This window comes from Hypoxylon fragiforme (genome assembly GCF_022984875.1).
Source record: "Hypoxylon fragiforme strain CBS 206.31 chromosome Unknown GGS25scaffold_2, whole genome shotgun sequence".
Classification (NCBI taxonomy): Eukaryota; Fungi; Ascomycota; class Sordariomycetes; order Xylariales; family Hypoxylaceae; genus Hypoxylon; species Hypoxylon fragiforme.
Genome location: NW_026054757.1, coordinates 486,064 through 498,154, shown reverse-complemented (window position 1 = coordinate 498,154; position 12,091 = coordinate 486,064). Strand labels below are relative to the sequence as shown.

Below are 12,091 nucleotides of genomic sequence, written 5' to 3'. Positions count from 1 at the left end.
GTACCTTGATTACTGGTCTAACAATTGAGTGATACCTAGCTGCCATTACATGAGGGTTGGCCACTATGATGTGCACAAGGAATAAGCTTGGATCGTAGGGAGCGGCGCGGCCAAAGTCATAGCCACGAAGGGACGCGAAGAGTTATGAACCTATGAGTAATGATTGTAATATATATGTACAAATACTTCTCCTTGTTCCTCGGGAGTCCCCTTAAATCATTTATCAGACTCCTAATGTCAAGGGTCTACTCAGGGGCTAGCTAAGGCAGAGTAGGGGGTTAAATAGAACAAAGATGGCTACATGTATCATGTCCTAGGTAGTCTTCACAGTATCCGGGGGGACGTTACGGGTCCCTGCATGATAACGAGGCTGTTCTGCATCTTCTAGGCTCCGCCTCGTAACACCTAACCTCTGTACGTGCCTCAGCCATAATTAACTGGGACCCATGTATTATTGCTTACTAGGTGTTTAGGTATATATCCAAACTCATAACACATACTCTGGACGTTACTGGGCTAGTATTTATCCGTATCATCCACGTGGTACGTATGACCCCTAGGTATCTCTAACAGGCGATACGCCACCTACGCAGCACAAATACCGGCAACAATGTCCGCGGACTATGCCAGTATGAGCGATTTGTGGCTGCGGCTGAGAACAACCTCGTCACATTGACTTCATATCAATACCAATCAATTTATGGCCTTGGTGTAAGGCCCTGTTAGTGGAGGCGAAGTACGTAGCCGCAAAGTTTCAGCTCGGTGTTCGCCAAGTCTCACAACATACCTTGGCTAGTAGTACACCTCGAAGCGGTAGCACACCACATGCCACAGGCAGGCTCGAAATATTATATAGTATTGATACCCCAAGACTCGACTATTAACCATGGGTACTCTGAAAAAAGCTCTTCGTGTGCGAAGCTGAGTCGGCGTCGAATACATGAAGCAAGCATGAATCATGGCAGAGGAAACCCCCTTAGAGGATAGGTAGGTCACACAACCATAACCTGGTACGATCATGAAAACTAAAAGTGAGAGAGGGTTCCCGAGGCGGAACCGTTGATGAGAAATGAAACACCAGAATCCACGGAGGGAGCCCAGGCCGGAGCCTCGCCCGACCACACAACAGATAGTCCCGACGATAACAGCGAACATTCAGCAACAACAGCAACACCAAACTTCCGCGTTAACTTATTCGCGGAGAAGCATACTCTCTCCCAATGGTTCCCCCAGATCCAGGACGACGAAAACGACAGCTGGCGCATCTATCTTTCGCGGCGGAGCCAGGCCCTGCTGCTGCAAATCGTGCTGGTCAGCGTGATCTTCGCGACCAACCTCGGCCTGACGATCTTTGCAACCGTCCGGTACGGCAGCGAAAACGGGGTGGGGACCCTCTACAAGGGCGACTGCGGCAAGGTCAAGACCCTCAACCAGTGGATGCATCTTTTGATAAACCTGCTCAGCACCGGCATGCTGTCGGCCTCGAACTACTGCATGCAGCTACAGGTCGCGCCGACCCGCGCCGACGTCGACCGCGCACACCAGGCTCGCGCGCACGAGGTGAGTCGCGCCCACCAGGAGGGGACATGGCTGGATATCGGCGTGCCGAGCTTGCGGAATCTGCGGTACATCAGCAACTGGCGACGGCTAGCCTGGTTTCTGCTGGCGTTCAGCTCTGTCCCCATCCATCTCATTTACAACTCCGCCATCTTCCAAGCTCTCGCCTCGAACGACTACACGATCGCCGTCGTCAAGAACTCCTTCGTCGACGGCAGCCCCTGGAACCTCGCCACGGCCGAGGCGAACCGGCGAGGAGACTGGGGCTGGGACGAGGACCGCGTGAACCCCAGGGGCCGCAACTACACGGAGATCATCCAGAGCATGCAGGATAGCGTGCTGAGCGACACGTGGGAGGAGCTGAACGTGTCTGCTTGTTTCGCGCTGTACAACGACTACTTCACCCCGCAGGGCAACGGCGTCATATTTGTGAGCAACGACACCACGGACCCGGAGGCCGACAGCCTGCTGATGTACGTCTCGATCGTGCCGCGGCTAGACGACTGGGCGAAGAACATGTGGGCGCTCGGGAACGGGAGTAGCAACGTGTTCGTAGCGAAGTCCCCGGATCTCCCGGTGACGACGTGGTTCCTCGGGCCGAGAAAATACGCCGTCTCGCACTGCCGCGTCCAATCCCCCGACACGATCACGAACGACTGCCGCTTCGAGTTCTCGCCGTACCTCATGGCCGCCGTGTGCGCGCTGAACTTCTTCAAGGCGAGTGTCATGCTCTGCATCTGGGTCACGCGGAGGTGGCAGAACCCGCAGCGCGGGGATGCAGAGAAGGAGATCCTGTGTACGCTCGGCGACGCCATCGCCTCTTTCATGCGGAGGCCGGACGCTACTACCGCCGACATGGGGCTTTCTGGAAAAGACGACTTCGTACGCCGGCGGCCGTGGAGTGCCCGTCTCGTGAAACTACCGCTGGTTCTGAACAGGGAACCGCGCGAGTGGGAGGGGAGGCAAAGGACTTGGTTCGAGGCTGCTAGTATTTGGCGATGGGTTATCTTGTTAGTTTTGTAAGTACGAGAGCTCCCTGCTTATATATACCTAACAGTCGACTTGTCGCTATTTTATAGCCTTTGCAAGCTAACCTAAACACCTACCTACCCACCTATCTCTAGTTGCTGTCTCACGATATTGATAGCCTCAGTCCTACTAGGGATGTCCTTCGTATGTCTCCGCCATCGACGTTTCTCCACGGCCATATCAAGTCTCTGGCAGCTGGGCTTCGGCGCCGTCACGCCATACACCTATCTCGTCATCGGCCTACCACGCAAAGACCCCGCAGGCTTGATCCTGAACGTCCTCTTGGCCAACTTACCGCAACTCGTGCTATCTATTCTTTACATACTATACAACACCATGCTGAGCACGTTTCTCGTCCAGCGCGAGTTCAGTCGGATGTATCGGCGGCAGCGAAAGCCGCTTCGGGTCTCGGAGCCGATAGGGATTCAACGGTCCAGCTACTTCATCTCCCTGCCGCTTCGCTATGGGATACCGCTGTATGCCAGCTCCATTTTGTTGCACTGGCTGGTGGCCGAAAGCCTGTTCTTGGCTCGGATAACGGCGATATGCGGAGATGGTTCCCGGGAGGCATGTCCCAGCGGGCAAGTTGATCGAGCCAATTCCTTTTCCACCTGTGGCTATAGCCCCATCTCGGTTATCATCAGTAAGCTTCCCCCCCCCCTTTTCTTACAAACTAGAAATACCCTTCATCCCCAGCTTTTAACTCACTCTTGTGTTTTCTAACCTATGATACTTATTAGCTTTGATTATGGGAACTTTCATCGTTATCTTCATTGTAGTGATCGGGTTCCGTAAATACGACGGCACTATGAGCATGGTCTCCACTAACAGCATGGCAATCAGCACTGCTTGCCATGTCCTAGACGAGGACCGAGAGGATGGGTTCCTACTGCCAGTTCAGTGGGGTGTGGTGGAAATGAAGGATGGGACTGGGAAATGCTCGTTCACGACCGCACCCTCGCACCAGATTAAGATGCCCGAGGTTGGGTTAAAATACCAATGACTAGGTGCTTACTGGGTAGGGAGGTACTCTATATGTATAGGATAGATAGACCTTCAACTGGCAACTCGGACACTTCAAACGTACGTACGTACGTACCTAACCTAGTAACCTAGTTGTCTAACTTCCTACGTGCGTGAACTCGAGATATTGACTTGAGATCAATGGTACGATCACCATACACACGTTCAACATAACTGATAATATTCAAGTAGGTATTGCCTCCACAAACGTAGCTAAATCGCATTGCATGATTGAAACTACATGGCTTAGTTAGCTGAGGCCAAAAGCAGCCTGGAACAACAAAAGGAACATCCCAAAGTTTTGCCACTCAACTACCGGTACTCTTCCTTGACCTGTGCTTAGACACAAATAACACTCTGACGAAAAATTAAGAAGAAACGCTTCAATTAGGTATCCAACATTAAAACATATACTGTAATAATATGATATTACATTACATTAAACATATACAATCAGTTATAAGCCCCATTATTAAATAAGCACAACTTCCTCACCCTCACCCCCACCCCCACCCCCCTATTTATTTACCCCCCCACAAATAAGCCGCTCTTAGAATCCAGGTACCTGGGCACCTACGTATCAACCAGCCTAAAAAGTCTCATTAACATCCCTCATGTACTCATTCAGATGCGCATTCCTCGCAACATACCTCCGTACCACCCTCATATAGTTCGTCGCATCCTCGCTGACGAACTCGGGCGCGTTCTGCCTTATCTCCTCTGCGTTCGCCGGCCTCGCGCCGTTCTCGCGATCCAGCAAGATCGGGCGCGCGTGCAAGCTCCGATTCTTCCACGCCGGTAGCGCCGTGCGCCAGTCCGCCGTCTTCCAGTTCGCGGGCCGCTGCGCGAGCGGCATGTCCGTGCCGTTGAACGGCGGCAGCACCTGCGCCCTGCGGTCGGCGTCGCGCGCGTACGTCCCGTGGCGGTACGTGGGGGTTGCCGCCTCTTCCCCGCCGAGGAAGTGCGTGCGCAGGATCTCTTGCATCTCGAGCTTGCTGGGCTGCGGGTCGCCGAGGCAGAAGAAGTTCGGGTTCTGCCAGGGCTCTTTGCCGCGGAAGGGCGTGCGCCGGCTCGGCGCGAGCTGCCGGATGCATCGCGGCGACGGGTTCGTTGTGGCTCGCCGGCACGCGCTGCACTTGTCCTCGCCCTCGACGCCGGCGTAGTTGAGGGTGCACCGCAGCCCCTTTTCTATGCACCGCAGGCACGAGTCGCCGTCATAGGCTAGGGCGCGGCCGGTGACTTCGTCTCTGAAGTAATCAGCAGATATTCTCCCTTCCCCTTCTGCTCCCTTTGTGCCCGCACGACTCCTAGTAGTAGTAGTAGTTTCCGGTCTGGGCGCCTCTGTGGCCCAGCCTCGATTTCGCGCAGACAACTTCTTTTCCCGCTCTCTCTTGATTTGACTGAGAGCACTGATTCTGCTGGGTGTATTGCGCGCGGTTGGGGGATTGCTAGAATCCTGTTGATATCGAGATGGCGACATTTTTTCTTTGTTTACTAAGTAGGTTACTGCCAAATAGAGACAGTTAAGACTGTAAAAAAGACTGTTTTGTTTATTCTAGACATTCAATGAAAACATGGGTATGCACACACCCCCTTTTATCTATTACTGGCTGAAAGCGGTTCGAGGACAACAATTGAAGAACTAGAACAAGGACTTTGTTGCGGGACGTTGTAAGTAATGACTCTTCTTGAGCACAAAGCATTTATACGTGATGAACAACATAATCTAATCTGTGAGTTTATTTTAGTTTGAGCGAGATTTATGGCCAGTTACTTGATTGTTCGGTTTTTTTCCCAAGTTGTACAAGAATGCCCCTTAATCTGTACATCAGCACAACGAGTTTAAGCACCATTCATAATTCATATTTACCTAGTGATTGACATATTTCTTATTGAATAACTGGGCCAGGACTCAATAAAACCGTACCTATGTTTTCGTCCAAACCTGCGCGAGCGATGTTGTTTTGGGCGGCGGCGGAGGGGCATTCACAAATCAATGTGGAATTTTTGAATCGCTTGGCTGTATTTATATCTGCTATGGCAAAGTGACGAGACTTTTCGTAATCCTTCTCGCCTGAATCAATGCATTCGTGCCCTCTCTTATTTGGCCTCGTTGAGGCGGTCGAGTGGCCAGTACTACCGTCTCGCTGCCCTAGTCGCGTGTCAGTAATCATCATATCTGGAAGTTCTTGTACCGGAGGTGTAATTATATGAGACGGCCTCCATGCCTCAACGGTTTCCTGGACGAGGACTTTGAATTCTCCTCTATCCGGCTCTTGACGAAACCAAGGATGACGTTTCGCTTCTGCTGCTTTTAGCCTGCTCTCAGGCTCAAACATCAAGCAAGACCGAATGAAATCCCGGCAAGGTGTGCTTAACCTTTGATGAGGCAAGTCTTCGAAGACAATGTTAAGCCATTGGTCAATCGCTACTTGGCTTACCCTAACACGGCTGCTAGGCGCAAACTTGCCAACGGGTATTAACAGAAACAAGGCGATCATGCCAAGAGACCACATATCAACAGCTATATCATGTACATAGCTAAGTTCAATCTCTCTGCAAGAACAGTTAGCAGAAGCTTAACATGATGGGTGGGTGATGATCTGACTGACGGGGCCATGTACTCATTCGTCCCTACCCGGCTAGCCATACGACCCGAAGCTGTGGATCTTGCGAAACCCAAGTCGCCTACAATAACTCGGCTTTTTATGTCTGGTCCTGTAGCAAAGAATATATTTTCTGGCTTTAAGTCACGATGTGCAACGCTTCCTTTGTGGAGATAGCGTACAGCATTCACGATCTGCTGGATGATAAATTTGCAGTTCTTCTCTAAAAAGGCTCCATGGACTGCGCGCATGGAAAAGAGATCACCGCCAGTCGCCAGTTCAGAAAAGGTGTAGAGACTATGCTTTGAACGAAAAGCGTATTCGAATGTAGGGAGGTTATACTAATGCCCACGTTAGCTTTTTGATATTGGAACATTGAAGGAGTATAGAAACAGGTTGACACCTACATGCCTCAGCTTCCCAAGTAGATCAGTTTCATGTATAACATGTCGTATAAGGTCTTGCGCATGAGGAAATCGTCTAAGACGATCAAAGTCATGGATTTTACAGGCCAGTTGTTTTCCCGTCTTTGCATCAACAGCTAGATGAACTGAGGCGTAGGCCCCACTACCTAGAACTCGGTTGGTAATTATGTATCGGTCACTAAAAAGCTACACATGTCTACGATTAGTTTGATTTACGTCATAACAATATGGTTCTTGCAAGCCTACACTAGATTCCTTCAGTTGAATTGCAGTCAACGGAGTTTTGAACTCAGTGTCTTGCAGAAGAGATACCCGAAATTTCCAGTAAGGCTTGATAGTTATCACGACATCTCGGCTGAGATAGAAGCCTGATGAAATGCCGTTTTCTCTTTTGCCAATGCATTTTTCATCCACGTAGGTACCTCCAAGAGACTGGCAGTCCCGAACGTATAGCAGGGGTGGCTGATTCTGGGTATCTTCTGGGTCATAGACGACTGAATATATGACCAAGTGTTTCCTTGAGATATAAGGATGGTTTATTGAGATATCACTTACAAGTTGTTAGTAGCGAAGAAGAAGACAAAGGTTAGTGGTAGAACTATAACATACTTTTCATGATGGTCACGTCCAACAGATACAACTTTCCCTACGAATAAGGGGAAGTCTATGAATTGCTGCGAGTTGCGGCGGCTCGCTTTGTCTCCTGGTGAGGCATTCACAGAGAAGCCTTTTGAATGTAATAATTAGACACCGCATGACCTTGAAGTGATACAATTGATAGGCGAAACAACCAAGGCATACCTGGCGGGTTAGAACCTTCTGGTTGGTCCACATCGACCCAGCATGATATCTGCGCGATTTGATGGGCCATAGTGGACACACAATGCTGGAGTGACGATAGAGGAAGGATGAATATCAAACATAGTTGTGTCGAGTAGTAAGTTACTAGTAACCGAGTTTCTGCTGGAATAGGTAGTAGGTACCTAGGATGTTTGGGATAATGATATACTAGAAGCACAACATTGAAGTTTGTGCATACCTATAGATTTGACTCAATTTGAATCGAGTTCAATAATGAAACCAACCTGAAGAAAAGAAAGAGGTTACAAAGTTTTAGGTATTATAGAATTCTGATTTCAAAGTGAAAGACAAGTCAACCCAACCGTACCTACATAGTACCTTCCAAGATTCTTCATTATGTATGCCCATTGCCCATATCTGTTATTCTTGGAAGGAGTATTCATTACATGGCGACTACCTAGTAGGTAGTACCTATGACTGGTAGTACATACCTAGTTATTTAGTAAAAAGCAGTAAAATAAAATAAAATAATCAAGAGATTGCCCTATTATAGAAGCAATCATAGATGAGGAAGGAGCAAGCGAGCAAACAACAGTTTTTATTACCTAACAACTATGCCGAGTACCTTAGGGTAGGTCAAGAAGCAGCCTGGCAGGTGGCCTAAGGTGGCAGACTCGTAACCCCCCATTGTAGTTATTTGCACCCGAAGAACAGCCGATCACAACCCTAACGTAATTTCCAACGGCTACTTCATTCATTTCGTGCCACTCTTAGAATTTCTTTTCTTTCTCCTCAGCTTCATCAACAAAGCAACTCATCGACAGCAACCTGTGAGTATATTCCGCACCCCCAAACTACCCAATGCCCTATTAAGGGTCACAATATGAATGCCAGAAGCATTGATTGAAGCTTTTGCCTCATCATTGCTTGCGCGCATTAATTTTCCAATTCGCAAAATCAATCCGCACAGCTTCATTCCCCGCCATCGTCATAATATATCCTACCCACTACCCCTCCTTAAACACACTTCCCTCATCATTGGCAAATGACTCGAAGAGCTAACATAAAGAAGTAGAAGTCGCCAAGATGAGAGCCAAGTGGAGAAAGAAGAGAGTTCGCCGCCTCAAGCGCAAGAGAAGAAAGATGAGAGCTCGCAGGTATGTTAAATCGCACCCATATTCTCTATTCATTTCATCAACAGCTTGATGCTAATTGAAATTTCCCCCACTATAGCAAGTAAACACATCAACCCTACTCGATCTCGGCACCTCTCCGCCAGACCAAATCGCATCATGGCAACCAACAACTGCAACCGACACATCATCCAGCATTCAGCACGTGACTACTCTTGAGTATTCCACAAGTCAAGTACAATGCCTACTTACAAGGCACCATGGAATACATCATTGGGAGAACTGGGGCTGTGGAGGTTAAGCAATATGACGGCATAGAGCTGGACAGGAGGATGGCTGGTCAATTCACTATCGAGTGGACCACCTTATGTGTTTATGCATCGCGGAATAAGAAGCAGAATATCTGCATACGTTCATGATCATTGCTCAAGAAATAAGATCAACTTGCTAGTCAATCGATTTACGAGATCTGGTCCCATATAATGATGTTCCCCTCAAGTGCATGTGCTTACAGTAAGATTGCGCGAAGCTTTAATACTGTCTTCATGCAAATAATTGTCGATGACGTCGTATTGGTCTCGAGAGCTTGCCCCTCTTCTTGACCCTTAGAATTTGATGACTTGGAAAGGTCCGGCTTTTTGCATCGAGCCATGGCCTATGCTACGGTATGTACACAGTTACCCTAGTACGTAGTTATCTACTAGGTACTACGCAGTACATAAGCAAAAGATCCACAAATTGCATTGATGTCCAATGATATGTCGAGATTACATTCCATGAATCTTCATATTTACAGTACTATGTAAGATATCGTGAGTGTTGATAGTGATTGTATTAAATACTATGGAGGTAGTTATATATGGAATGTTTTAACTTTAACAATTTCCAAATCTCAACCGATCCGTTTGCGGCTACATACATGACGAACTTCAATGTTCAATGTTGGATAGGTACAGTATGTAATTTGTACTTACTTACATAAGGTTACAATACATGCATGCTTCTTCACCGCCTACCTAATTCCCTTACTAAACTCAATTACGGTAGTGGCAGAATTCATCTCAGCTTTTTTTTTCTTCGCAAACTCGTCAATCACCCTACAACTAATTTCTATCTCTCCAAAAATTACTTCCGACAAGTACAACATCGCTAAAGTCTCGCTCATTCATCTTTTGATTTTTCACAATTATTGAGATATCACCATGGCGGAACACAAGGAAAAGAAAAGAAAGAGAGTCGAGGATGCTGGTCCAAGGCCAAATAAGAAGGTAGCCATACAAACTCCCCAACCGACACAACAACGCACGCAACGCCCACAGCCCAGCACTGTAAAGGTTTCTTCAGTCCACACAGCAAAGAGTTGTCCTCCAGTGATAGGTATGACACATTTTGGATTATCTACATCTCATTTATGCTGACCTTAACCCTTCATAGCAACCTCATCAGGCCTTTGCATTCCCAATTCAGTCAAATTCCAAGCATATACCAATTCGCAGTCTACGGGATCTAGGCGCAGCAAGAAAGCCGATTCCCATACACCCAATCTCCTCTTGCACTCAACTTCACACAGTAAATTAGACTATACAGCCAAAGAGGAGGGCCCGGGCGGGCGAGAATCTCACCTAAAGCATTATGTCGGAGTCTTCGATCCGAAGACAGGACAGTTAGCGGTGATGGAAGCTAAGAAGATGGCAGTCCGAGGTGTGGTTCGGGCACAAACAGCTCCCGAAGAAGATGATGCAGAGAAACAAGCTTCCAAGGTAAATAAATATTCTTTCTGGCTTTGTTTCAAGAGATATCTAACTATCTTATAGACAATGTATGAACTCCGAACCAACCTCGGCGAAGCATTCGGAACCAAGAAGGCTAAGAAAGCTCTCGCCGCAATCACCGAAAATGCCATTGCTCCCGAAAAGGCGATCACTGATGCTGGCGGCAACCCATCGAAGCTCAGCTCCTCTTCAATGGCGCTCATGGAGTCCATAAACGAGGTCACGGCAGGAATGGCTTCTAAAGAGGATCTCCAGGCAGTAGCCGATGCAGCAAAACCAGTGCCCCCTGGCAATTTCGACGCCGAGGAGATCCAGGATGTGTACACGTTGGAAGGCCTTATTGGAAGTGATGTGTTGAATGCCATCCCAATCAGAGACTGGCAAGAGCAGATCAAACAGAAAACGAACAAGCAGACAAAGACTGCCTTCATCTCCAACCGATTGGTAGCCATTGCTGAAGGGCCAAACCCAACGCAAAGACTACGAGCTCTCCGATATCTAGAGCTCCTCTTTAAGTTCCTCAAAACTGCCAAGCCAGGAAAGGAGAGAGGCACAAAACGAGTGCTACCGCGAGACAAGCTAAGAGAAGAGTTGAAACCAGCTCCAGAGCCGGTTATTGAGAATATCAGACGTAAATTCTCTTTGAACGGAGAGATGCGAAAGTTCCATATCGACTTGGGCTATACGTACTGCTGTGCGCTTGCAGCCATCTTGTCGAACTACAGTTTTGATACAAGCTTTATCCGATTTGATCTGGGCCTGGATGAGAAGCAATTCGCTCAGTACTTCCGCGAAATTGGTGGCAAGGTCAAGACAGTCAAAGGCACAGAGCAGGGCACACACGCACAAATGGCACTCTTGGCCTTACCACTTGAATTTCCGAAGGTCAAATACCAACGCCCACGCGGACGCTGATGCTTTACAAGCAAACAAAAAGGGGGTTCAAGTGTGCGATGACTACGAAATGTGTCTGCAATGGACACCGTGTACTAGGTGTACCGAGATACCCTTAGATTTAGGTAGCCAATGTCTTACCTATTCTTTTAATCTAGAAACCTTTCACGTCGTGATTAGATACCTATTGTACTTCGTAAACGTTCATTTTCAAATCAAGAAAGAGGGTGCTGAGTTAAAGAAGATGGTGATGGATGATAGATGACTGATAGATAGGCTTGCCATAATTGAAGTTTAGGTAGTCTATAATGATAATGTTGCATGATATGTAAGTTATAACAATTCACGACATGCCCATTTACCGGCTTGGGTTACATGGCAGTGATGGCACACCTTGATATGTAAGATTCTTTTCAAGACGAGTCATGTTTCGCCTGGGTCTCGAACAGCCCTGTGCCATGCCGGGGACATTTGCATGTCTGCGCTAGACAGGGGAGCCATCCTATCTCCTGATTGGCCCCCGACTGAATATAAGCCGGGAAATGCACTTCAAGTGCCTGTCATCGCTAGTCCCTTTCAAACGTCTAAACCCTCCATGAAGTGAATCGCTAATACATGAGATTCGGATGAGGCTGTGCATGGTTACGGGGTAACGATGGGATAGCTATGTACATACATGCATGCAGGTGCCTAGTGTCCTAGGCTAGGCTCTCGGTTCTTTTGGTGATGAGATCCCGGGAGGACATCAACCCACGCCTGGACCAGAAGCTTGTCTTTCGCCTTGATAAGCCAGAGCCGCATTCCCGGCTCCAGGCGAATCAGACTATGACCAACTGCACTTGGAAACAAGG

At 48.2% G+C, this 12,091-nt stretch overlaps 5 protein-coding genes across 5 annotated transcripts; 2 read left to right on the top strand and 3 right to left on the bottom strand.

The window, feature by feature from the left end:
- The first annotated feature begins 890 nt into the window (after nucleotides 1-890).
- Nucleotides 891-4,029, top strand: GGS25DRAFT_528818 (uncharacterized protein). Its single transcript, XM_049265226.1, has 3 exons — nucleotides 891-2,576; nucleotides 2,682-3,229; nucleotides 3,327-4,029. Exons 1-3 carry the CDS (start codon nucleotides 1,063-1,065, stop codon nucleotides 3,587-3,589), a joined length of 2,325 nt encoding a protein of 774 aa, XP_049119683.1. The 5' UTR covers nucleotides 891-1,062; the 3' UTR covers nucleotides 3,590-4,029.
- Nucleotides 4,030-4,143: 114 nt separating this feature from the next.
- On the bottom strand, nucleotides 4,144-5,366 carry GGS25DRAFT_106607 (uncharacterized protein). Its single transcript, XM_049256011.1, has 2 exons — nucleotides 4,260-5,366; nucleotides 4,144-4,198 (listed from the first exon to the last, which is right to left on the bottom strand). Exons 1-2 carry the CDS (start codon nucleotides 5,087-5,089, stop codon nucleotides 4,183-4,185), a joined length of 846 nt encoding a protein of 281 aa, XP_049119682.1. The 5' UTR covers nucleotides 5,090-5,366; the 3' UTR covers nucleotides 4,144-4,182.
- Nucleotides 5,367-5,479: 113 nt separating this feature from the next.
- On the bottom strand, nucleotides 5,480-8,071 carry GGS25DRAFT_473838 (kinase-like protein). The gene is made up of 7 exons (XM_049259572.1): nucleotides 7,442-8,071; nucleotides 7,250-7,367; nucleotides 6,887-7,190; nucleotides 6,623-6,826; nucleotides 6,222-6,556; nucleotides 5,838-6,165; nucleotides 5,480-5,761 (listed from the first exon to the last, which is right to left on the bottom strand). The coding sequence occupies exons 1-7, from the start codon at nucleotides 7,509-7,511 to the stop codon at nucleotides 5,645-5,647; spliced, it is 1,476 nt and encodes a 491-aa protein (XP_049119681.1). The 5' UTR covers nucleotides 7,512-8,071; the 3' UTR covers nucleotides 5,480-5,644.
- Nucleotides 8,072-8,111: 40 nt separating this feature from the next.
- On the bottom strand, nucleotides 8,112-9,052 carry GGS25DRAFT_473835 (uncharacterized protein; the record flags this gene model as incomplete). Its single annotated transcript, XM_049259571.1, has 3 exons — nucleotides 8,675-9,052; nucleotides 8,514-8,598; nucleotides 8,112-8,271 (listed from the first exon to the last, which is right to left on the bottom strand). Coding segments are annotated over exons 1-2 (174 nt in total), but the record flags the coding sequence as incomplete, so codon positions are not given.
- Nucleotides 9,053-9,394: 342 nt separating this feature from the next.
- GGS25DRAFT_106499 (RNA polymerase I associated factor, A49-like protein) lies at nucleotides 9,395-11,561 on the top strand. Its single transcript, XM_049256010.1, has 3 exons — nucleotides 9,395-9,951; nucleotides 10,009-10,334; nucleotides 10,389-11,561. The coding sequence occupies exons 1-3, from the start codon at nucleotides 9,777-9,779 to the stop codon at nucleotides 11,259-11,261; spliced, it is 1,374 nt and encodes a 457-aa protein (XP_049119679.1). The 5' UTR covers nucleotides 9,395-9,776; the 3' UTR covers nucleotides 11,262-11,561.
- The last annotated feature ends 530 nt before the right edge of the window (nucleotides 11,562-12,091 follow it).

What these genes read in the sequence shown, in the direction of transcription:
- GGS25DRAFT_528818 (XM_049265226.1), top strand. Translation starts at nt 1,063, where the DNA reads ATGAGAAATGAAACACCAGAATCCACGGAGGGAGCCCAGGCCGGAGCC. An exon ending in TGGGTTATCTTGTTAGTTTT is followed by an intron (nt 2,577 to 2,681) that starts GTAAGTACGAGA and finishes ACCTATCTCTAG; the next exon opens with TTGCTGTCTCACGATATTGA. An exon ending in CCCCATCTCGGTTATCATCA is followed by an intron (nt 3,230 to 3,326) that starts GTAAGCTTCCCC and finishes GATACTTATTAG; the next exon opens with CTTTGATTATGGGAACTTTC.
- GGS25DRAFT_106607 (XM_049256011.1), bottom strand. Translation starts at nt 5,089, where the DNA reads ATGTCGCCATCTCGATATCAACAGGATTCTAGCAATCCCCCAACCGCG.
- GGS25DRAFT_473838 (XM_049259572.1), bottom strand. Translation starts at nt 7,511, where the DNA reads ATGGCCCATCAAATCGCGCAGATATCATGCTGGGTCGATGTGGACCAA. An exon ending in TACTTGGGAAGCTGAGGCAT is followed by an intron (nt 6,557 to 6,622) that starts GTAGGTGTCAAC and finishes CGTGGGCATTAG; the next exon opens with TATAACCTCCCTACATTCGA. An exon ending in ACGAATGAGTACATGGCCCC is followed by an intron (nt 6,166 to 6,221) that starts GTCAGTCAGATC and finishes CTGTTCTTGCAG; the next exon opens with AGAGATTGAACTTAGCTATG.
- GGS25DRAFT_106499 (XM_049256010.1), top strand. Translation starts at nt 9,777, where the DNA reads ATGGCGGAACACAAGGAAAAGAAAAGAAAGAGAGTCGAGGATGCTGGT. An exon ending in GAGTTGTCCTCCAGTGATAG is followed by an intron (nt 9,952 to 10,008) that starts GTATGACACATT and finishes AACCCTTCATAG; the next exon opens with CAACCTCATCAGGCCTTTGC. An exon ending in CAGAGAAACAAGCTTCCAAG is followed by an intron (nt 10,335 to 10,388) that starts GTAAATAAATAT and finishes ACTATCTTATAG; the next exon opens with ACAATGTATGAACTCCGAAC.